This window comes from Apteryx mantelli, chromosome 7 (genome assembly GCF_036417845.1).
Source record: "Apteryx mantelli isolate bAptMan1 chromosome 7, bAptMan1.hap1, whole genome shotgun sequence".
NCBI classification, from domain to species: Eukaryota; Metazoa; Chordata; class Aves; order Apterygiformes; family Apterygidae; genus Apteryx; species Apteryx mantelli.
Window position 1 is genome coordinate 24,189,347 of NC_089984.1, and position 22,269 is coordinate 24,211,615.

Below are 22,269 nucleotides of genomic sequence, written 5' to 3' on the forward strand. Positions count from 1 at the left end.
TTGATCTGTAGTCCCTGGCCTCAAGCAGTATCCGAAATCCTTCTGAATGTACACTGCCTCTAGACCCTTTCTGCATTATTGATGGACAGTTAGAGAGAACCTAGACAAATCAGTATTCAGAAATAGGCAGCACAGTGTTCCAGCCCTGACTGTGGACAGCACTTCACTTTACAGGCAACCCACATCATTTGCAATACAAAGCTTTGTATTCCAATGGACACTGGTGGGTTAATGATTAAGGTAGAGGACAAATATCTAAACAGTCATCCTAAATCAGTGACACCAAAGGCAGCTTAACCAGTGGTGTTGAGGTCTTGCTATAAATCATTTGTATTTAAAATCTCAGTGAATTGAGACCTACACTAAGGAAAGGGCAGAATAGGAAAATGTTGTTAAAAGATTGTTAAAAGATAGTAAAGATGTAGGATAGTTTTATCTTGAGAGGAGGCCAAGTAGCAGAGCCTGGCTGAAATCAAGATCCAGAGACCAACCTGAATGGAAACAAGCAGAAGGAAATAAGAGTCATCAGAAAGTCACAGATAGAGAGCAAATATACAGGAAGATTTTCTAATAGACAAAGACAGGAGCAGTTATCTCACTGCTACGCTGTAAGGACACCTGATGTCCAGACCTGAGCCTCAGTTTAGATTTGAATTTGTCCAGGCTTGTTACACTGTGCCCTGATTTAGAAACATATGCTTACCTTCAGAAATGAATCAAATTGCAAAGGACTTGAGAGCACTGTACTTCCGAGATGCTGCTTTAGCAGCAATATCTGGCAGTTAAGCCCATGGGATCATGTATAAAAGAAAGTTGTGCCAACAGGTTTGTCTTGTCTGAGTTTGCAGTTGGGGCTAAAATGGTTTGTGCTGAGGGCATGCATATTTCTTTGCTGTATTAATGACAGTTGCTAGAACATCCTTTCAGTGATTTATTAATAGATCAGAAATCCCAGGAGAAATTGCTTCTGCAGTATTTTATGACACTGTATTCCATGTAGAACTTAAAATTGCCTCTGTGGAAATCACCTGAATTTCCTTTGACTTCACTGTTTTGGATAAGTTGTTCTCATGTGCAATGTGTGTGATTCTTTTTTCTAATTTTCCTGTTATAATTCCTGCAGGCTGCATGCAGGATGGAACAGTGCTGGGAGATGTGCAGCTCCCCCCTTGGGCAGATGGGGATCCCCATCAATTCATTCACCTGCATAGACAGGTCAGTGAGTATCAAGTTTTGTGACACAGTGATGATCTTGGGTCCCACTGAAAATGAAATCCTTAAGGCCTGGGGCACAAACCAAAATGTTAGATTCAAATGCATCCTGCCTTTGCAGAGTTCATGTCAAGTTCTGAACTTCGCATATCTACCTGTCTGCAGAACAGTTTATCCCAAATCAAGACCAACTTTCCAAATTGGGTGAAATTTGTATCTAGCTCTGCAGCATGGATATATCTCAGCCTGTAAGTGCATGTGAACGTAACACACATGGGTGCACACAGTGTTTACATGTATATGGTTCCATGTTATCACCAGCCAGCTGCCTGTTCGTTTAAACTATCTACCTCCATCTCTGAGTCATGCCAGGAGTAAAATTAGGGGGGAGGTTGTTTTGGGCGATAAAATCCAATGTGATTTGCTGCCTTTCATGAAGTCATCCTTGGCAATCTGAAAGCAAGTAGCTTTAAGGTCCAGGGGTCTACTACAATTAGTGCTGTCTATTAATAATAAGAAGGTCTTACTTCTGTAAGAAGTCACCTGGCAAAGATGAAACTACCTGGTAATGGGTGCAAAGGCAACTCCCTATGAAGTTTGTTGGGTTAAATGCAGACTTTGCAGCTGATCATCTTGGTGCAGATCTCTGTTTTTGTTAGAGCTAATAAGGAGATTGGTTGTACTGCAGTGCCCTTGTTGAAAGTAACATTGTTTCATCTAATGTCTTACGGCAGAGGAAGTCAATCAGTATTTGCGAGATTGTTGTCATGTGCAGGGCTGTGGGTTGATTATCTATATTAGCATTGGTGGGACTAAGCAAATAGCCCATGATTTTCAAGGCATTGCATCCTCCTGGTTTGTCACTTGTACCTTCAGTTTCTTCCTCAGTGGGTTCTTCTGCTCACCTCCACTATGCCATGTAGGGCCCTGCCTTTGGAGGTTCAAGTCTCACTCTCTGTAATCTTTCTGTAGGTGATTGCATTCAATCCTGTGTTTACAGCTATCTTCTCTGTTTCGGTGTCTGCAAATAAACCTCTCCTCAGTTGCTCTCTCCAACTGCTGGTTCCTAAATACTGTCTCTGACCTTCATTATGACCTCTCTGCCTGTTTCTGATTCTCCATACACTTCGGCTTGTGGATAACACTGATTGTAAGAGTGAGCCTGTTGAACTCGGTGGGTTCATTCACATGTGCTCAGGTTACTTCTGGGAGTAAACACAGGCATGATCTGAGCCTGTGCTTTTCTTTGTGCAGTCCTCTTGCCTTTGTTTCTTTGTTGAGCACGTAATGAGGGTATTTCATTTTTGTTTTCATTGCGAGTCTTTAGTCTCTATTGTGAACTCATGACCTGAACGCTTCATTTTAAGGCTGTGTCAGAACAGTAAGTGCTAAATACTGTATAAAAGAAGTTAAATTTCTACCTTGCTACTCTTACCTGCTTTAAGTTAAAAATGAAATGGATAACTTTTGTATATACTTTTTTAAAAATAATCCTTTCAGTCATTTTAAAAATATGATTGAAAATAGTCACCAACCACTAGTTTTCTCAGAGTCCGGTCTGTAGCCTCAATACACAAAAGCTTGTGAATTAATGATATTCCGAGATATGCGGTGTGGAGAATAGCAACTTGCTATTATTAGTAAGTCTCATGTGTCTCCATGCCTAGTAACTTGACTCAGTGGTGTGCTGTCACACCATTTAGTAACCTAAGCCAGTACATTTAATTTACAGCATATTCAGTAACTGATCAGTCCCTTTTCAGAAGCTACATCAATCTTCTTGGTCTTTGTTTTAACTTGTATTTCAGTTTCAGTTAGATGTGTAACTTAGATCACAGCCTTGTGTTACTAGGCAGACAAGCACACAGTAAGTAGATCTGGTGGGGGAAAAAAAACATATGGAGCAGTTTTCTCTGGAAAATTAGTCTGGTTGAAATGGGAGTGTATCAGTAGCATCAAGAAAATCTTTCAGTAGATCACTTCAACTTTCTATCTTTGTTATCAAAGCGTTTCCGAGTGACCTTTTCGTTACAACGTTCATGTTGGATTACAGGCTGAATTTAAAATGTTTTATTTTCGTGATGCAGCTATTATAGTTAATACTGTGTAGTGTATAGTTTTCATTATCAATAAAATGATGTAATTTTTCCAAACTTAAAATTTAATTTTTCTGAATGTTAATGCATGAGAAATTTTGAGAGGTGGGCTTTTTGTAGTGATTTGGAAAGAAAACACAATTCAAAATCTGAATTTTCCCCAGAACGTAATTTCCAATTTTCAGTCAGTGCTAACAGGCAGAAAAAAACTGTCGCTTGCCTGTTGGCAATCTACGAGCCTAAGGGGGTGAATAAAGGAGACAATTTTTTTGCCAGACAGAGAGCTGAAATGCAGAGACATTGTTCAGGCTGCCTAAGTTCCTATGTGTGCACAATAAGAGGTATTACTGAGTCAGGCACCTCTGGAGGTTCTTAAGAAGTGATTCAAAGGCTCGGAGCTCTAGTTGCGCTGAATGGGGCTGGAAGGGAAGAGAGACCTGAGTCTTGGTCAGTGCCTGTCACCATGTAACAGTACATCTATGGGGATGGAGGAGATCCTTGTTGAAGTGTTGCCTGCACTGCAGGCTGGCTGGCAAGTACAATGTTAAAATGAAGAGCTGAGCTAGGGAGTGCCTCCCTTGCAGGGCAGCAACTCAGTGCTACTCGCTGGAAGTAGGTTTTGACCACTGCGGTCAAATATGTAACAATTCCCTGGCATTCCTTAGTGCTTGCAAAGAAAGCATGTAGGTTTCGGGGCTGTCTGGCTCCATTCTCTGCTTTTTCTCAGGCTCTCTCTGTGACCTTCCAAGGTGCTTAGTCTCTTTCTTCTAGTTTCCCATACATGGGGATGATAACACCATCCTCCCCTTACTGAGGTGCTGCAGAAAGAAATCTGTGGGTGGCTGAGAGCTGTTGCAATTTTACAGTGATGTTTGTTAAAGAAAAGTGTAGGAAGACATGCTTTCTTGTATATTGTGGCTTGTTTGGAGTAAAGGACTGAGCCGTGCTTAAAGTGTTTGTAGTGTTGTGCACCCTATGCATTTAGATAAAATGGCACATCTGCATTAGCCTTGTAGTTTGGAGCAGGGTGCGCTTTTGAAACGAATCTCCCAGTCATCCCTGATGAGCACGGTTTTGCTCCCATTGGAGAATGATCTCAATTTGTATGAACTGTTCTATTTAACTACTCTGTTTCTTTCTTGGACAAAACTAAACCAAAATCTGCACTCCAGGTGTGCACCTAAGGCACTTTAGCCAGTAGAAGCAGACTAGAGCTATTCTGACGTAAAATCCCCCAAGGTGCACATAGTGTGGATACTGGGTCCTCTGTACCACTGTTTTGTTCTGCAGACCTGCTTCCACTGAGCTGCACTGTTTGATAGTACAGGCACAGCTGATAAAGCAGGAAGACTTGTACAAATTAATTCAAATCTCAAATAGGAGCAGTTAAACAAATGGAAAACCATGTTTCTAGACTCATGTTCTTAGTGATTAGCCAGACCCAATCAGACCTCAAGTACATTCAGTCCAGTATTCTCTCTCCAACAGTAGCTAGTGCCATGTGTTACACAGGAGGGTGCAAGAAATCTTGCTGTGGAAAGTAAGTTGATCAGCTGACCTAGGGAAGTTTCATCCCAGCCCTGAAGACTTAGAGATCTTAAACGCAATAGGAGGGTTTCTGTCTCCTCTAAAATCACCTGCAACATTGGATGAACTTGTTACTGGTATCATGGTCCTTTTTATGAGGCTTTACAGAGAGTCTGGACAATTAAAACAAATCCAGGTAATCACTGTCATGAAGCCTGGCTATTGCTTTAAAGAATCTGAGAGGAAAGAATTGTTTGTGAAATAAAACTGTGATTAGTTCTCTGTTTCATGTTTAATAAATTAGGTATCTTATCTGTGTAATTTTCTTACTCCCTCCTTTGGCCGCAAGTTCTCCCCACTGTGGCTGGGCTTCCTAATGTCACAGTGTTCAGTGAAATATTGAGTGGTTACCCAATTGCACCTCAGTCCATTGGTTGCTTTGTTTTGCTCTGGAAGTGGTGCCAGGCAAAATTTACAGTTTGTAATTCATGCACTAACAGCTTTTATTAATGAGGATGAGTTCTGAGTCTGGTCATAAGTGTTTTCTTGTTGTTTGCAGGGGACAGATTATGTGCCATGCTTGTTCTCTGAGCTGCCCTATGATCATTATAGCTGTGGGCAGGGTCATTTAAACCCGCTGCACTGGGCTAAGTGTCTGCTCTGTGAAATGAGCCATTGTTCTGGTTCCCATTAGCTTGTTTATTTCCACTGTGCTTTGGGTGGGATGCTCTGTCTGGGAGACCTTTAACTGAGCATCAGGGAGCACTGCAGAATCAAATCATTTGGAGATAGACAAGTATTTTTAATAATGCTTAGCACTGCTGATTGAATCATTGGGCAAGGCCCTTTGGGAATGCCCAAAGATTTGTGGATGGTGATGCTGGGGCAGTAGCACTTCCTGAAGCCTCATGGATAAGGCTGACTAACCTGGAGGTGGGCAAAGGTCCAACTCAACTTATATGTACTGCCCATGAACATACTTGTCTTTCAAGCCTAGTTTTCTGCTCTGACTATGCTGTGTTCTAGGGAGCCCACATTAGGCTAGGTATATTCCCTTCTAGCATTTCCCTCTGGTCTTCTCCAGTAATAATTGTTTGTTCTGATTCCATTAATTCACATGCCTGTGAGTGTGGGTAGCAGATCTACTCAAGCAAAGTTAGCCATTTTTCATCCTGGGAGAAAAGTTCAGATGGGACCCTGAGCTTTTTCAGGATGAGGAAATCGGGTGCTTCAACTCTCTCTGCCTGAGCCTTGTGAGAGTTGTAAAACATGTTTGTTGATCAAACCCAAGTAGTCTTGAAGCTTCTGTTGTACAGCTGTTGTGTTACACCCCAACACTGCTATTGCAAGACTCCATTATGCACTGCTTTTCTTGAGTTGCAGCACCCCTAGCCATTTCACTACAAGCGGTACACTATCCTTTGCCCGTTCATAACATATACCTTCTCCTGCCATACCCTTCAGAGCCAATTTAAAGCCTCTCTGCCAGTCATCTGTCTTTCCTGTGTATACTTATATGTGTCTTCTCAAATGAAATCTGCCACTTAGTGTGGTCCATGACTAAGACAGACTTCTACAAATAGACTAATACCTTAATTCACCTGTGGTTTGTCTATAGACCAAAGTGGTGGTATCAAATGCTAGCAAATGTTTTGCGCATTTAACCCATCTTGTGTCAATAGCAGTATTGTTGAAGACATGGTAGCACAAGTTTCGATGTGCATTGGAAAACTGAGGATGTGCCAGGATCTGGATAGTGTTTGTATTCTGCTTACTAGAACCTTGTGAGACTTGTGTTGTGTCTGGGGATATTGTTACTGGTGTCTGATAAGTCAGGCATGCTACACTCTGTCCTTTCTTTTCCTGTGGAGATCCACCCTTAATCTCTTTGGTCATATTTTGTGAGGATTTGCTGTGAATGATGATGCTGGAGGAGTTGAAAGCATGAGGATTCACTTACTGAGAGCACTGCAGAGAATTTAAGCCTTCAGCAGGGAATGGAGGGTGATGATGCATCTGTAATGGACACACACTACTGAATTAACTTGGTTTGGTTTCAGGCACTGGAAAGTGACTTTGTCAGTGCCCACCTCCATCGCTGGATAGATCTGATTTTTGGCCACAAGCAACATGGCTCAGCTGCAGTGGAGGCAGTTAACACCTACCACCCTTACTTCTACGGAGACAAGATGGACCTCAACAACATCAAAGATCCTCTGATTAAGAGCACTATCTTGGGTTTTATCAGCAACTTTGGACAGATACCAAAGCAGGTACCACTTTATCATGAGTCTAGGAGAAAAAGCAGAGAGCACAATTTATTCTGATCTGGTAGTGTTTCAGCTGGAAAGCAAGAGAAGAGAGACTGTTTCTCTGATTTGAATCTACTGAAAGTTGGGCCATAGACTCCTCCAGATTGTATACTACATCAGTGTACATCCATACCCATGTGCGTGACTCCATACTCTAATCATGCTATTCTTGCTGTATATCATAACAGCAGCAGTATCAGATCTGGGTTCTGCTTCTTCAGTACAGTCACCTGAGTAACCACCAGGCTGGGACTAAGTACAGTCAAATAAAGGCAGTTTAAAGTCTCACCTATACTTTTCCACTGAATCACTGGGATTACCTTCCTATCTCTGTGAAGAAGGGAAATAGTTTAGTAAGAACGTAGTGAAATGTGTAAGATGATTTTATTTTAATTAAGAGTTTCATGTATGACAGTCCTGAGTCTCTGATTAAGTGTTTAAATAGATGTTTCTTCTGCAAAGTCTGGCAGGTTAAGATGTATTTTTCAATGCCATGCCTTTGTTCTAGCTCTTCACTAAACCACATCCATCCAGGAATGCCCAGGGAAAAAGTTCACTGGGAAAAGAGGCTGTGCTGTCCCTTCACTCAAGTGGAATCCTTCCTCCATTCCTCAGCAGCCTGCAGAACCTGAAGCTCTCACCGGTTGCAATCAAAGGTGCTGCAAGGGCTGTACTTCCTTTTCTGAGCAAATAAGTGTAGACTTTTTAACCAAAATCTGTTTTGACCAGAGTCCCAAATCTGGATTTTTAAGAGCACAAAAACAGTCATACACCTTTATTGTAATGTGGGTTGGTACCATCAAGATCCCTTCTGCCAATTGTTATTTGTGTATGTGTATTGTAAGATGGTATTGAAAACACGAAAATACGCATGAGAAATCTTGAAACTTCTCGTGTAGAGTTCAGAACAGAAATTTTTTTTTACAAGATGCTGAATCTTCTAAATTCTAAATATGTCAAATTAACACATAAAGCTCCCCATTTTCCCTTCATGTTCTTTCTTTATATTCAGCAGCAAAATAAATAGTCTCTCTTTCCCCCTGTTGCCTGATCTCCAAGTGTTTTCTCTTTCCATCTTTTTCATGGTCTGCTACTTTTCTTAACCTGAAGAAACCTGGAAAATCGCAGTATGTCTACATTTTGATCCCCTGGTGGTGTTCTTTGTATCACACATCTTTCTCCCATAGCCCTCCTGCAGAGAGACTGTTGTTGACGTGCCCTGCATGCTTTGCAATTCAGGGCGTAAGGCAGTCTGCCCATGAAAGGGAGCTTAATGACACCACTGTTAAATCCCTTTCTCTGGATTGGGTCACTCCCACTGCATGGATTTATGTGGTCCATTGGAGACAGGAGTTCCCACTATTCCATCTGGAATCTCACTTGCAGGGTGGCTTCTGTCTGTGGGCCTGGCCACAGTCCTGAGCCCAGGTGTGGGTCTTGCCAGCCTCATGCACAGGATACCTAAGGGGGAAAGTTGCTGTTAGTGCTGTAGAAACAACAGAATGAAATATATTCTCTTTCTCATCAGATTCTCCCAAGGGAGCCATTGGGCACATTGTTCATACCGAGAAAGGCGTTCTGGCTGTTGAGAAAAACAAAGTTTTGATTCCTCCTCTTTGGAACAAAACATTCTGTTGGGGATTTGAAGACTTCACCTGCTGCTTTGGCAACTATGGATCTGAGAAGGTAAATAAGAAAAAGACTAAGCGTTCCAGAAATGGCTGGTACATTGTGGTTCTTTGGCTGGTTTGGGCACCAACTTCAGAGGCTGTGGGGGACCTGATATTCAGTGGATTCTGTACAGAACTTTTACAGTCAGGCTTCTTGAGGAATATCAAGCTGGATATCCCAACAGAGCAAAGATCATTCATCTCTCCTGAAAATGTGGCATTTCCCCTCTAACTGATCCCAGATTTTCCTTCAGTGACTGTGTTGTCTGTGACAATGAAGGAGAAACCTCCTTTCATAGGATATAAGGACAGTGCAAGGTCTTCTGACCCCTGATTAAAAATTTCATTGCGCAGAACTTTCTACTGGAGTTAAGATAGGGCCATCTGTCGATTCCCCTCTGGCTCCCAAGCTTAGCCCAGTGCATTCACTCAGCATAGTAATGTATCCTGTTCTAGAAAGTTAATTCTCTTTTTACTTTGCTGTAAGAAATCAACATTCTATATTGCCATGCTGCTGGTTAGGACACTTGGCAGATTCAGTTTCTTTCTCTACCACAAACATACTGATTTTGGATGTGTTTGGCACAGTGTTATGACATGCAAAGACACCTGGGTTAGCTTGGGTACCAGATATGGCAGAACACATCATTCATGAAGAAATAGGCTTGGGTATCTATGTATGCCTCATCATTGTGTTTTACAGACATACCCACAGTCTCTGGATTTGAAAAAGCCATGAGATGTAGTATACTTCTGCTCCCTTTAAAGTCATTTAGAGTTTCCCCATTGATTTCAAAATCATAGATTAAAATGATTACTCAGCAGTTTATAGATGCTGCCACAGCTGTAAATTACTTGCTTTGTCTCTTCTGGATGACCAAGAGGAGAGGAGCTTCTAGAGATGGGTTTTTTTTTTTTTGGTCCAAAGATCTAAGTACCGTAAGGTATTGTACCATAAGATAACACGGAAAACTCAGGGTGTCACTGAGCCTCTTGTGTGAATATACAGTCACTATAAACAATAGCGAGAGTCTGACCTGAGCCCCTCTGGTGCCAACAGTAGTAGCCTCTGGACTTTGGACTTGAACTTAAAAGAAATTTTTGCAGTCATTGCAAGTTGGTAGCGGATTGTTCTGTCTGTTTTATAGTTTTTGTCACTGTGGCATCCAGGCCCATCACAATCCCTAACGCCATACTGTTGTCCCCATTTTGTGGTAGGGAGCTGATGCAGAACGTGAGTGGCGGGATGTTGGTGCTGTGATTGCAGCAATGTGTAATCAGCCGGAGGTTGGTTTAGGCCAGGCTGGATGCTGCTAACAGAGCAATTTGTACAGAATGGAATTTAGTGCTGTGGCTTTTGGCTTTTCAATACAAGTGAGAGGAGGGCAGCTGAGCCTGAGACAGACTTCTTCATGCACAGTAAAGTGCAGTCAGTCCCTGAGCTGTTTCTTTTTAGTTTACATTGAATGTTTGCATACTGTTACTGTATGATGGCAGCATGAACTTGCCTGAAGTTAGGCAGGAAGTTTGTAGCAGGAGAGGGGTCAGAGCTCAGGTCTCCTAAGACATAATCTAAGATGCTGACTTCAACTCATCCTCCCTCTTTGGGCCCTGGAGGATGGTCCAGCTGCATGCCACCATAGTGTGTGTATGTGCATCCGATGAGGTTGTGCTGTGAGCATAAAAAGCCTGGATAAGATGAGCTTATCTTTCCTGGCCATGAAGAAATGGGGATGCAGTTCTGAAAACTAAATCTGCTATTTGGTATAAATAAATGCATGGTATCATCTGATGAGCATCTGACTGCAAGTTGCTTTCTTGTACAGAATATGACTACATTTGAGTGTATGGCAGACTGGGGAAAGTGCCTCTGTGCTGTATGTCCTTCAGCAACTACCATAATCACATCTGGAACAAGCTCTGTTGTGTGCGTCTGGGAACTTTCTTTGGTCAAGGACAAAGTGAAACGTCTAAACTTGAGACAGGTGAGTACTATGGCTTTTTTGCTATAGAAACTTAATGAAAACCAGAGGATTTCTTTCTCTCAGATGAATGGCAGAGGTAATGTTAAGATGATTCAAAAGGGCAGGAAAAGATGATAGAGATGGGAGTCATACTGGTGACAACCTGTTATCAGGTCAGGAGCTGATAGTATGCCTTATGCTTATGGCTTATAGTTTGTGTTCTGCTTGCTTTTTCTCACTCTGGTAGCATTTCCATAGTTTATCATGATCGTTTGATCAATCACTGAAGATAAGGCTGTTACCCCCACTTGCAATGCAGCCAAGCTTTGGGTTATTTTCAAAACCCAGTGTCAACTGGAGATGGCTCCAGGTTTTTTTATGCTGCTACAGTAGTGAGCAAGATCTTCAGAACACCCTGCAAAATGCCATTCTGCTTAGGTTCCCAGACTGGTACTTAGCTGATGGAGAAGGGTCAGCCGGGTGGTTGGACTTCTTGATACTTTTCTCCCAACCTGAATGCAGAACCTAAAAGGTTTATTTGTTACTCCATGAGGTGTAGAGGTGGACCCAATAGAAATGGTATGGCTCATGTCCAGACTGTTCAATGTCCTTCAGTGTTTGTTGATTTGAGGTTCATCTATAGTCATTGTATAGCCTTATAAATGTGGTTTCATTTGCAAAAGTGAAGTTGCATGCAAGATTTGTCTGGTTCTATTGTGAGTTCTCAGCTTTACAATTAAAGTTGAAATACTCCTGTCCCAGGTCTGAAAGGTAAGGCAGCATGTGACTCCTCCTTCCTAACAAACCAAGAGACAGAAAGTGTTATGCTACTCTTAGGCAAAATTATAAAGGGTGAATTGATCAGCAAGAAGGTCTCCAAATGTTAGAAGCTTGTTCTGTTCATTTGCTCCAGAGGGATATTCAGGAGACATTTCAGTGCTTTCCTTACCCTGAGCCAAAAATCTGTTTTATTTGTCATTAATGATGTGAAAACTTCCATATTTATGGGGAGGCCAGAGAAGTATCCAGAACTTTATTTATCTGAACTGCTTGGGTGTTGAAGTTGGGAGGGAAACTTTGGAGCAGCCTCTCTTTTGAAGTTTATAATGCTTCCTGCTTCAGAAGCAGCAAGAAATAGGAGATAAAATCTTTATTGATGACCTTTCAATCCTGCTGCTTAGTATTCCCAACCAGGACATGGACACAGAAGTGGAAGAAATAGCACTAGAGAAAAGTCTAAGCAGCAATCTTCATGAACGTCAAAATGATTCAGGTCAGGGAGTCAGTCTGAATTTCAGGCAGCTGTTTGTAGAGGCTCTATTTTATCTACAGTATCATGCCTTTCTTTTTAACTGTCTAGCATCAGCTTTGCTGGTGTATTCCACTGTGATTAATCTGATATTACCCAAGTCCACAAAGTGGTGTGAGATCATGCTGTGTTATTTTCTTCTTTCTTTGCTAGCAGAGGTGCCTTTTTTTTTTTTTTTTTTTTTTTTTTTTTTTTTTAATGATTGTCTGGCATAGATGTAAATTTGAACTGTGGTTCTGAATGTCTTCCAGAGAATTACATGCTGCCTTCTTGTAATTCACTGTTTCATACTGGCTGTTTTTTCTGCTGAACAAAACTATTGTATCATCTTTCCTGAGAGAGTGAGCTTTGCTTAAGTAAAGCTGATGTGCTATGAAGTGGATGGTATTCACTTATCAGCTGTCTCATGGGACTGAGACATTCTAGTTTGGAATGCAGTAGAGTACAGAAACTATATTTCAGCAGAAAAAGTCCCTTTTTTCTCTCTAGCAGGGGCTGCTTCCACAGTTTTGTGAACGCTGGGGATTGAGCGTAATAGGCTCAATATTGATCCATGCAATTTGCCAGTTCCCCCGCTGTTCATGAGCAGAGTGGTGTGGGCAAACCAGCCCCCAGAATTCAGGAGCCAAATAACACACTGAACGAGTTGGGAGAAGCATCCAGGCAAGGGATGCTGTATCCTGCTGTGCAGACATATCGGGAGGATGTCTGAGCCCATGTCAGCCAGTTAAATTGGATGGTCAGAACTTGGGTTCAGTTTTCATGGTCTGAGCATTCCTGCGGTGAAGCTGGACCCTTTTTTGTCCTGATTTTATTCTGAAGTTTGCAAATTTAGTCTGGAGGCAGGCTTCACGATTCTTTGTGCAGATACGCTGTAGTTTTTCTGCTGAGGAACCTGTCAGTCTTTGCAGAGGAATAATGAAAAGGCATTACAAGGCTATCAGCACTCAAGTGTTTTTGCCTGAATATGCATTGAGACACAGGTGGATTGAAACTGAGACTATAACTGAGCTCAGGTCTAGCCCTCTCTGCCAACACTCAGTCTGTACTTAAAGCACTTTGCTGCCAGGCTGGATGGCTTTCTGAGTTTAGAAAGAAAAGAAAAAGAGAGAGAGAGGGTTTTGGTTAAACCTTGCGTAAGAGCTTGGCTTGACTGTGCAGTATGGATGCTGCCACAGTGGATGCATTTTGTTTCATGCTTTGGAGGAAGAGGAGGAAATTTGGAGCCCTTGAACCTGCCTTCTTCCAGGCCTTTTTGCAGAGGTCTTGTGCTGCTCTTGAGCACAGGCATTACTTGGTTATGGCCAGCCCTGTGCAAAAAAGTTGTTTCACAGCCACTCCAAAACCAGTGCTGAGCATCCCTTTTTGAGTGCATTTGAGAGCACTTCTGACTTCTAAAAACTGCTGTTGGAAAGTTCATCTTGTGCCAGAATTTTATTTGATGGTTCTTTTGTAAGGACTAAATTTCAAGCTGAAAATCATCCCTCAGACTTGCAAGTCACCTTCAGTAATGCATAGCCTGCTGCGATCCAGCTTCTTTGCCAATGGGTTGACATTTGAATGCTGTTGTCCTAATAACCTTGGCAAGTGGCAGCACATGTTAGCCAGCAAGAGCACAGTCTGACAATCACACATTGGAGAAGGGTATGAGACGTGTTTGCAGAAAGCATCTGGGATGTGTGGTTGTCTTGCTCCATGCTGAACTGAGACAGACCCTGAAGATGTGCTAATTATGCCATGTAGAGAAAGCCAGCAGGGACTATGTGTTTGCTGTTAAAACCAACATTAAAACTGGTGGGTCTGATTTTTCACAATAAGACAGCTAAAAATCAAGCCCCTTAGAGCTTTTGAGGAAAACTGTGAAGGACTTTTTCTCTGTTGCCCTGCAGACTGTACTGTCATTGGTGGCTATGCAGCAGAAATGTATACTGCTGTCACTTCAAAATGTTGCATAAAAAAATTGTCATGAATATGTTTCTATCAGTGATATTAAATTGACTAAATTTTTTAAAAATAAACCTGCATAAATAAGGCTGAATTTATCTAGGCACTTCTTACATCGCTGCAATCTATAAGACAGAAAAAAGGGTGCTGGATAATGATGAAAGAGAAGGGAATTCATATATGGCTTCAAAGTAAAAATTCTCCCCAAATGCTGTTTTTCTTTTTAACTAAAATTGGAAAAATTCTAATATTTATTCAGAAGAACAGAAGGAGGAGTCTGGGAAAGTCACTGAAATGCATCATGATAAGTTTTATTTCAAAATGTTTTTTATATGTTGAGAAATAGTCTCCAAGCATGAATTTTACTGGTTTTAAAATTGCATGGACTGAAATGAAAGATGATTTCATGTTGAGCTATGCTGAATATATATCTGTGTTTAGATCACAAAGCATTGTAGTAGTCAGAAATGTACGTCCAGGGCCAGAGTTCAGCTGTTCCACCTGAGTTACTATGCAATATGGGACAAGTCATTTAACCTCTTGGAGACTCAGCTTTTCCCCACTGTGATTTGAGGACATGAATTCTTCTACAGGATACTTTGGGATTTCCCTTCATATCTTTTCAGTTTTCCAAAGAATGACCAGGTTGCTTGTTCTTACTAAGCAAATGGCAGTAGAACTGTGGTTCACTAGAAAATCAGCCACCCTCTATTGTGATTTACTGGTTGATTTGTCCCCGCCAGGCTTTGTATGGGCACACTCAGACAGTGACCTGCCTTGCTGCGTCTGTGACCTACAGCATCATTGTGAGTGGATCTGATGACAAAACATGCATCATTTGGGACCTGAACCAGCTGACATACATAACCCAGCTTCCTGCCCATGGGGCAAGTCTCTCTGCAGTTGCCATCAATGATTCAATGGTAAGATCTTCATTTATCATCTTTCTTCTGATGCATCCATGAACATTTCATGATAATTTAATGGGTGCTCTTCCCAACATAAAAACATCCTGAGAGGCTGATGCATTGATTTTTTTTTTTCTTTCTACAGAGATTGCTAATAGTGTTCTTAATGATGAGAGGGGGAGCACTAAAAGCAGCATCTTAGACTGAGTAGCTAAGTAGAAGCATTTTCGGATAGGTAGATAGCAGGATTAAACCTCTTTATTTAATTTAAGAATCATGAAGTATTGCTCTGGTAGCTCCTGGATTTGGCTTACCCATAACCTTATTGTTTCCATTAACTTCTCCTGACATTCATGCAGCAGAGCCATGTCAGCTGAGATGTGTTAGACCTCAGTCTGCCACCTCAGCTGGCAACTTGCTTGTACCCTTGCAGTGTCAATGCTGTTGTTTTGCTTTCTCTTCTAATCTCAGCTGAGAGGGGGCTCTTAATAGCAGTGTTTGGGGTTTCATTTACCAACAGTGGAAATGAAAAATCTGTTGTGGTCTGTCCTGGCCGTAATGGCATTCATATTGATAGGAAAATACCCTGTATTAGATTTAACTGTAAACACTCTGGTTATGAATTTTCCCAACCTTCTGTCTCCTGAGAATGTTGCTCATACATTCGTATCTTCTGTCTCTTGTTTATACACAAGACCTGGATTCTAGCTTTTCGCACAGTTTGAGGCTGGATCCACTACTGGAGCTGAGAGAGGCAATACTGAGTTCATAGCAGTAAGAAACCAGGCAGACGTTCTGTACTTAGTATGTGCCAAAATAGCTGTCTCGTACAGGAGTTTTACAACCATATGGCCTGATCTCTAGTAACTGGGAGTGGGAATTCAATGGTCTGTTCAGTGCCAGCTCATCATGCAGTTGCAGGGATCCTGGTTAGTGTAAAATGGCCAATGACTTCAGCAGGCCTTTGCAGACTGCCCCAATGGTCCTTTAGAAAGTCAGCTGAGGCAGTGCCAAGCATTCAGAAATGAATGAGAGGGCTGACGCAGAGTGTGGGCACCAGAGCCCAAGAGGATGGAGTCCTCTCCTTTTTACACACCAGCCCACCTTTGTCAGTAGCCTGTTCAGCTGGTTGCTCTTCTTCTGGGACTGTCCAAAAATGAGATGGTCTATGCCAAGAACAGGCTGTTGATTGATCCATGAGCAATCTTGCATTTTACTGGATTGCAGATGCTTGAAGTGATTGGACAGTATTCTACTAAAAGGTTCATTTAAAAAAAAATCCATGGGAAAGTATGATTGAAACTTTCCTTTTCAAGGAAAAAAAGAGGAAGGGTCCATATGTTGTGGGTGAAAAAAATGTTTTTGACCTTAGCAGAATAGGATGTTTCAGAGTTTCATAGTGAAATGTATTTTTGTTTAATATATACATTATAACATTAAGATAGAAACAAAATGGTTCCATTGTGCTTAGTTAAATATTTTGATTGACACACAATGACATTTTTGGCAACATGTTTTGTTTTCCCGGAAAATTCAGAATGTTTGGACTTTGTTTTGGATTAAAGCAAAGTTTTTGAAGGAAATGAATTTCTGAACCATGTACTTTCTGGGGAAATAAGAGTCTTATGCAGCTCTTTGCTATGTGATTATTGGTTTTTATATTTGCTTTAGCATCTAGAAGCTCCATTTATAGATCCCAACCTCATGGGGTTTGTATCACATAGACACAGATTAAAAATACTATCCCAAAGAGTTTACAAGCTAAGTGGGATTGTAAAAGCTTGCTGTAACTAATGATTTCAGTTACTTTTATATCCCTGATCTAAATCTGAAAAACAATGTAGACTCTTACCAAATGCCTGGGCATCATGTGCTCTCATGCGGATAAGGTAGCTGAAGCTTTGTCTCTTTAATTATTGGCAACTGTGTTTCAAATGTGCTGTCCTTGTTTATCTTCGGAATTCTGCCCCTTGGTGTGAAGAGCGCTCGCCCCAAATCAGGCAGGGGTGAAGTGTAGTGATAGTTAGCTTAAACCAGATGCACATGGCTGATTTAAGGGCACAGTGGCCTTTGCCAGAAGCAGATGATTGCTGATGCTCTTCTATTTGCCTGTTTTTTAGTTTGCATCAAGGGTGGAAAGTTTGGATGGAATTTCAGTTAGGAACTTGATCAAAGTGCATTTTTGATAAGATCACTTAAAACTACAGTGTCAGCTCTTGGTTCTGAGATCTGTGCGTTCCCTGCCCCCAAGGATTGCCTGTGTAGCTGCTCCTTATGTGCAATCCCTAGTAAGACTGTGCACCTGCACTGAAGGGAGAGGGAAGATTCAGTTGCAAAGGATGTTTTCTTCTTCGGTAGCACAGCTCATGTTGAATGGAGAGCTGATCATTGGACAGTGCAAAACACTATCTAAAAATGCGATGACATTAAGCTCCCTGTGAGGGGCAGAGGAGGATTGTGAATTCACCAAAGGTTTAGCATCAAAGCAGGTGAACACCATGTCGTGATTTAAGAGAATGTTTATTTGTATGTCAGCAAGACTTGCAAATGCTGGGCCTGGCTCAGAACCTGTGCCGGGTGTTGATTCTGCACAGTCCCTATTCTTAACAGTACCTCGGGGTCAGGGTTGTTTTGACGCTCCCCTTTCTCTTGGTAAATCAGTAGGTGTTCTCCCGGGGTATGCACTGACTGAAAGCTAAGGGCAAAGCAGAACAGTTAACCTTTCTGTCCTCATTTCTGTGTTTGCATTTTCTCTGTGCCTCTTCTTTGAATCCTTTGCTGTGCTTAAGGATTGGCTTGCTTGGAGGGCAAAAATGGGAGTTTTTTTGATTGCTTGTCTTAAATTCACTGAAGCTAACAGCTTGTTACATCAGGATGCAGCCTAGTATGTTGTGATCCTGGTCTCTCTACAGGCTGCCTGGCTGTAGTGTGTGCCTAGGACTGCAGAACAAGATTGAGAGCCTCCCTTGGTCCCCCCCTTCATCAGCTGTAGAAAATGGATGTCAAGGCTGTATTTGCAGTTGGCATGAGTCAGGATGTTGGTTTTGCCCATCTTTCAACACAGCTGCAGGCTGCCTGCATCTGACCTGTCTCCAGATTGTTCCTACCAGTTCAAATCAGTCTTGTTTTGGCAGGGCTAGAGCACATAAACCAAAAGCAGGTGTTGAGGCTCACTTCCTTGCAAGCAGGTGGAGTAAAGAGGTGCTGGGATATTTTGAACAAAATATATTAAGAAAAGTAATTAGATGCCAGCAAGACCAGCAAGACTGCTGGGGGAAGGGTGGGCATGAAAGCACAATGTTCTGCCGATGTTTGTAGACCTGAAGTATTTAGCAAGAGAAAGTGTCTTTTAAAATGTCATCCTGCTTCTTTTGTTTTATGAATGGTCACTATCTAGTGAGATTTACTGAGTAATTTCAACAAAATGCATGAAATCCTCCACATACTGGACCAAAAGTTCTCTTGCTGATTTGGCTCCATTACAAAACTCCATTATCTCTCCTCATCTTTCTTCCCTTGCTTCTATTGTCCACTTCCATGTCAGTGTTGGGTGTTTTCATAGAGCTGAAGACAAAAGGGTATGCTGGGATCGGGGTACGCTGGGATCACCTAATTTGGTTGGTCTGCCCTCCTGTATGACAAAGCTTTGGTAGTTAACACTAAAGCACCTTTGCTGAGTGTGTACTTCCTATATCCATCCTGAGAAGATCCCTTTAAGAAAAAGCATCTTCCTGGGGATATTGGGAAACTAGATTTCATGTGAGAAGCCAGGGTATCACCTTTCTGGCTCCCTTCAGAAACTGCCTCCCGGTACTGGAAAAAAGCACAGAGTAGTCCTGGTATGTAGATGCTTCTACCACTGTACTAAAGCGGACACGTCTGCGGTTTGATCTGATAGAATTGGATGAACATAGACAGAACTTGTTCAGCCAGATTTGGATTTCTTTTCCCTGCTGAGGCATTGCTTAGCTCTTCTTTGGTAAGTCAGTTATAAAATGAAAAAAAATATAAAAGTAAAATTCAGGCAATCAACTTGTATTGATTGTGGGATCTAAATATTGGAATCTGTTGCTGGCGTGCGTATATGTTTGAATGGTCATACCTTGTTGTACTTAAATAATTGATATTTTACGAAGTTTGAAAATAGGATTTAATTTTGAAGTCAGTGAGCTAAACAATTGTCACCCAAAACCAAGATCATTATCTTTCCAAGATGGAAACCTTATCTATTGCCTAAGCAGTACCTGACAGCCTTAGGTTTCTGATCAGATACTGGGGTGTTTTATAATTCTTATTATTTGACTTGCCCTGATGCATAAAGTTTTTCTGTATGTGTTAGTCCATCTCATTTAAGACTCTCAAGAGCAGAATACAATAAAAGAGCAGATTGAATACAAAAATTCCTTGGATGTTTCAAATACTTTAATTCAATTATTTTTAATGAATTTTTTTACAACCACTTTTTACATGACCTATTTACCACAACATTTCTGGGGTTTGTTAAATGAAAAAAAAATTAAATAATATCATAAAAAGTCTTTGAAAGCTGCTCTGGATTTTTTTGAAAATGGAAAGAAAACACTGAAATAAATATTTTCACTAACAAACGGCACAGAAAGCTTTGTAGAAACCCAAAACAACTGTCTCAGATTTAGCAAAATAATGCAGTAACAATGTCAAAATGTCAGAATTCCTCATGAGAAAAAAATGTCATTTTTTTTTTACCATCTCTGGCATTAATTTTCTGCTGAGAAGCAAAACAAAGGTAAGAATTTAAGCCTAGGCAACACTGTAATTTACAATCAGTGCAGGAGGGTAAGTGCAGGATCTTGAAATATTACCTTCTCCTGTGTTACAGGGTGATATTGTCTCTTGTGCTGGATCCTCCTTATGCCTGTGGACAGTCAATGGCCAGCCTCTTGTAAGCATTAACACTGCCTGCAACCCCGAAAGCCGGATTGTTTGCTGCTGCTTTGCTGAAGTGATGGACTGGGACACGCGCAGCATCATCATCACAGGAAGCACAGATGGAGTGGTGAGGGTAGGTGTTTTTCATGGAGGGGAGAGAGGGAAGGGAATCCTTTTTCCGAATTCAGTGTAGACCAGAGGCAGAACTTTGCGTACTGAGTGGAGTGGAAAGTGCTTTTAGTAGCACCATCCCTTTCTCAACAAGGCAGCACAGAGCAAAAGCTGAAAACTGGAGGAAAAGGTTTTGTTTCCTACCAACTTTCATCTTCCTGAATGGAGGAGTTTTAAGCAGTCATCTCTGCCACTCAGGACCAGTTTTGAAAATACGCTTTTCATTCTGCTCTATTTTGAAAGCAAAAATTGTGTTGCCCATCAGAAATATGTTTAAGCTCCCGTGAGGAACAATTTAATGTGGGAAAAGGAGCATCTGGCTGTTCTGTACCACTTCTAGTTAGTGGACCTCAGTGCATTGCCTAAAGAATTCGGTGTCCATTACCTCTGCTTTATAAATGGAGACACTGAGGTGGTAGTGGTGAGGAAGCCACTTACATAGATTCACTTTTGCATAGATTGGTAGCAGAACCCTGCAGAATCCATGGTTTCTGAGTCTGAATTCATAACTCTGTTTATTAAGCTGTACTTTCTCAGGAGCTGGAATTCACTCCTGGTTCTGCCCTCAGTCTGGCAGGAGAGCTTGCTGAGCTCCTGATTAACACATCACTGCTTTGTCAGCCCAAGACCCCGCCAGCTCCCTGCATACAGGTCTCCAGCGTGACACCCTGTGGCACAGCGGCGCAGGGAGAGCAAAACTGCCAGGTCCTGCTCTGACAATGCAACATCCAATTTCCAACCCTTTTTGGGTAGCAGACAGCCAGGTCTCTCTCATGCTGCTGTGTTATAATCCATGCTTTTTACCCGTTTTGCCTCCTTGCTGGCACAGCTGTGGAAGACTCAATACACCAATGCTCCAGGCCAGGCTGCTGGACTGAAATCACAGAGAGGCACGATGGAAGCACCAGGCAGCACAGGTATGGCCACGGGGCGGGCAGTGAACTGAAGTGTGGCTATGTGGTGCAGACCTTGTTCTTTTGTGAGGCAGAGGGTGTGTGAGCACAGTGATATGAAGGGGAGATGGTACAGCATGACTGGTACAGTATTACTGTAACAGCTGGAGTAACATGGTAGCCACCACTCTACCTTGGAGACAAGGAGCTGCTCGAGCCACTGGTCTTCAGGGTACATCCTGCCTGGATGAAGCTGAAAGCTTCTTTACAGGCTCTGTCAAGCTTGATAGACCACCATGCTGCATAAACCTGTGAAACAAATGAACTATTCTGGTTCCAGAAAGCTTTTCCCTTAGCACCTCTGCTGGTGGCCTGTAATAAAGTATCTTGGCCTGATATCGGAGTGGGCAGTACCAGATCCTATCCTGGGTGGGGACAGGGAATTTTGTTGTCTTTGCCACCTTGAATGAGATTGGAGGCCTTCCGCACTGGTGGGAGTGCAGCAGCAGGCCCTGTTGCATGGAGTTGTTCATTGGAAGCTGTGCAGAGCTGAAGCTGATGCCCTGGAGTTCTTGCAGAGCTGAGGTGGACAAGATGATGTGGCTACAGGGCTGACTGGTAGTAAAACAACTTGAGCTCACTTCTCTGATCTAACAAATAAGCAGCTGAAACCTGCCAGGGAGCTTTAAAGGCATGTCCTAATAACACAGCTTGCTTCTGTTCACAGCACATTTTATAAAAGAAAGGAATTATGTTGTTAGTATGTATAATTTATACCACTTATTTGTTGTGATCCTCATTACAAACATTGTCTATTGCTTCAATTTTAGGCACACGATTTGCATAAAGATAGAGCTATAGATGTAACATCTGCATAAAAAGATATTATACAATAATTGGGCATTACCAGTGAGATCTTCAGAAGTGCTGTTCATGGAACTTGGCATCTACGTTGCTTAGATTGTTACGTGAAAATATTTATATGTACAGAGGCATATTGGAAATGCCAGACCAGATGCCCATCCTGCCCTCTGTCATAGAGCCGTCTGCTTCTAGGGAAGGTGCAAGAATATCATAGATGCCAGATGTGAGACAATCTAGCAGTGGTAACTACATACTTAGTTTCATTCTGGTCTCTTAATCAGTGATTGCTCTAAGCCCAAGATTGGGCATTTCTTCCAAAATCATGTAGCATTGTGTAGTCATTTTGTAGATTCTTTTTACATGTACAAATGTCCAATTTGTTTAAGAGTTTTCCTGAATTTCTGTCCTTAACAACTTCCTGTGGCAAAGATTTCCATGTCCTAACTACCTGCATATAATTGTGTAGCAATGTCTTTGAGCAAATGGAGATT

The 22,269-nt window shown here is 41.8% G+C and overlaps 1 protein-coding gene across 1 annotated transcript in view; it reads left to right on the forward strand.

Moving 5' to 3' along the window:
* Positions 1–22,269, forward strand: part of WDFY4 (WDFY family member 4) — a 151,660-nt gene that overhangs the window by 126,905 nt on the left and 2,486 nt on the right. The window contains exons 54-61 of the mRNA XM_067300021.1: positions 1,124–1,215; positions 6,896–7,108; positions 7,656–7,803; positions 8,676–8,833; positions 10,644–10,802; positions 14,778–14,957; positions 19,801–19,983; positions 20,851–20,938. Of these exons, the coding sequence (XP_067156122.1) occupies positions 1,124–1,215; positions 6,896–7,108; positions 7,656–7,803; positions 8,676–8,833; positions 10,644–10,802; positions 14,778–14,957; positions 19,801–19,983; positions 20,851–20,938 (1,221 nt within the window). The remainder of the gene's footprint in view (positions 1–1,123; positions 1,216–6,895; positions 7,109–7,655; positions 7,804–8,675; positions 8,834–10,643; positions 10,803–14,777; positions 14,958–19,800; positions 19,984–20,850; positions 20,939–22,269) is intronic.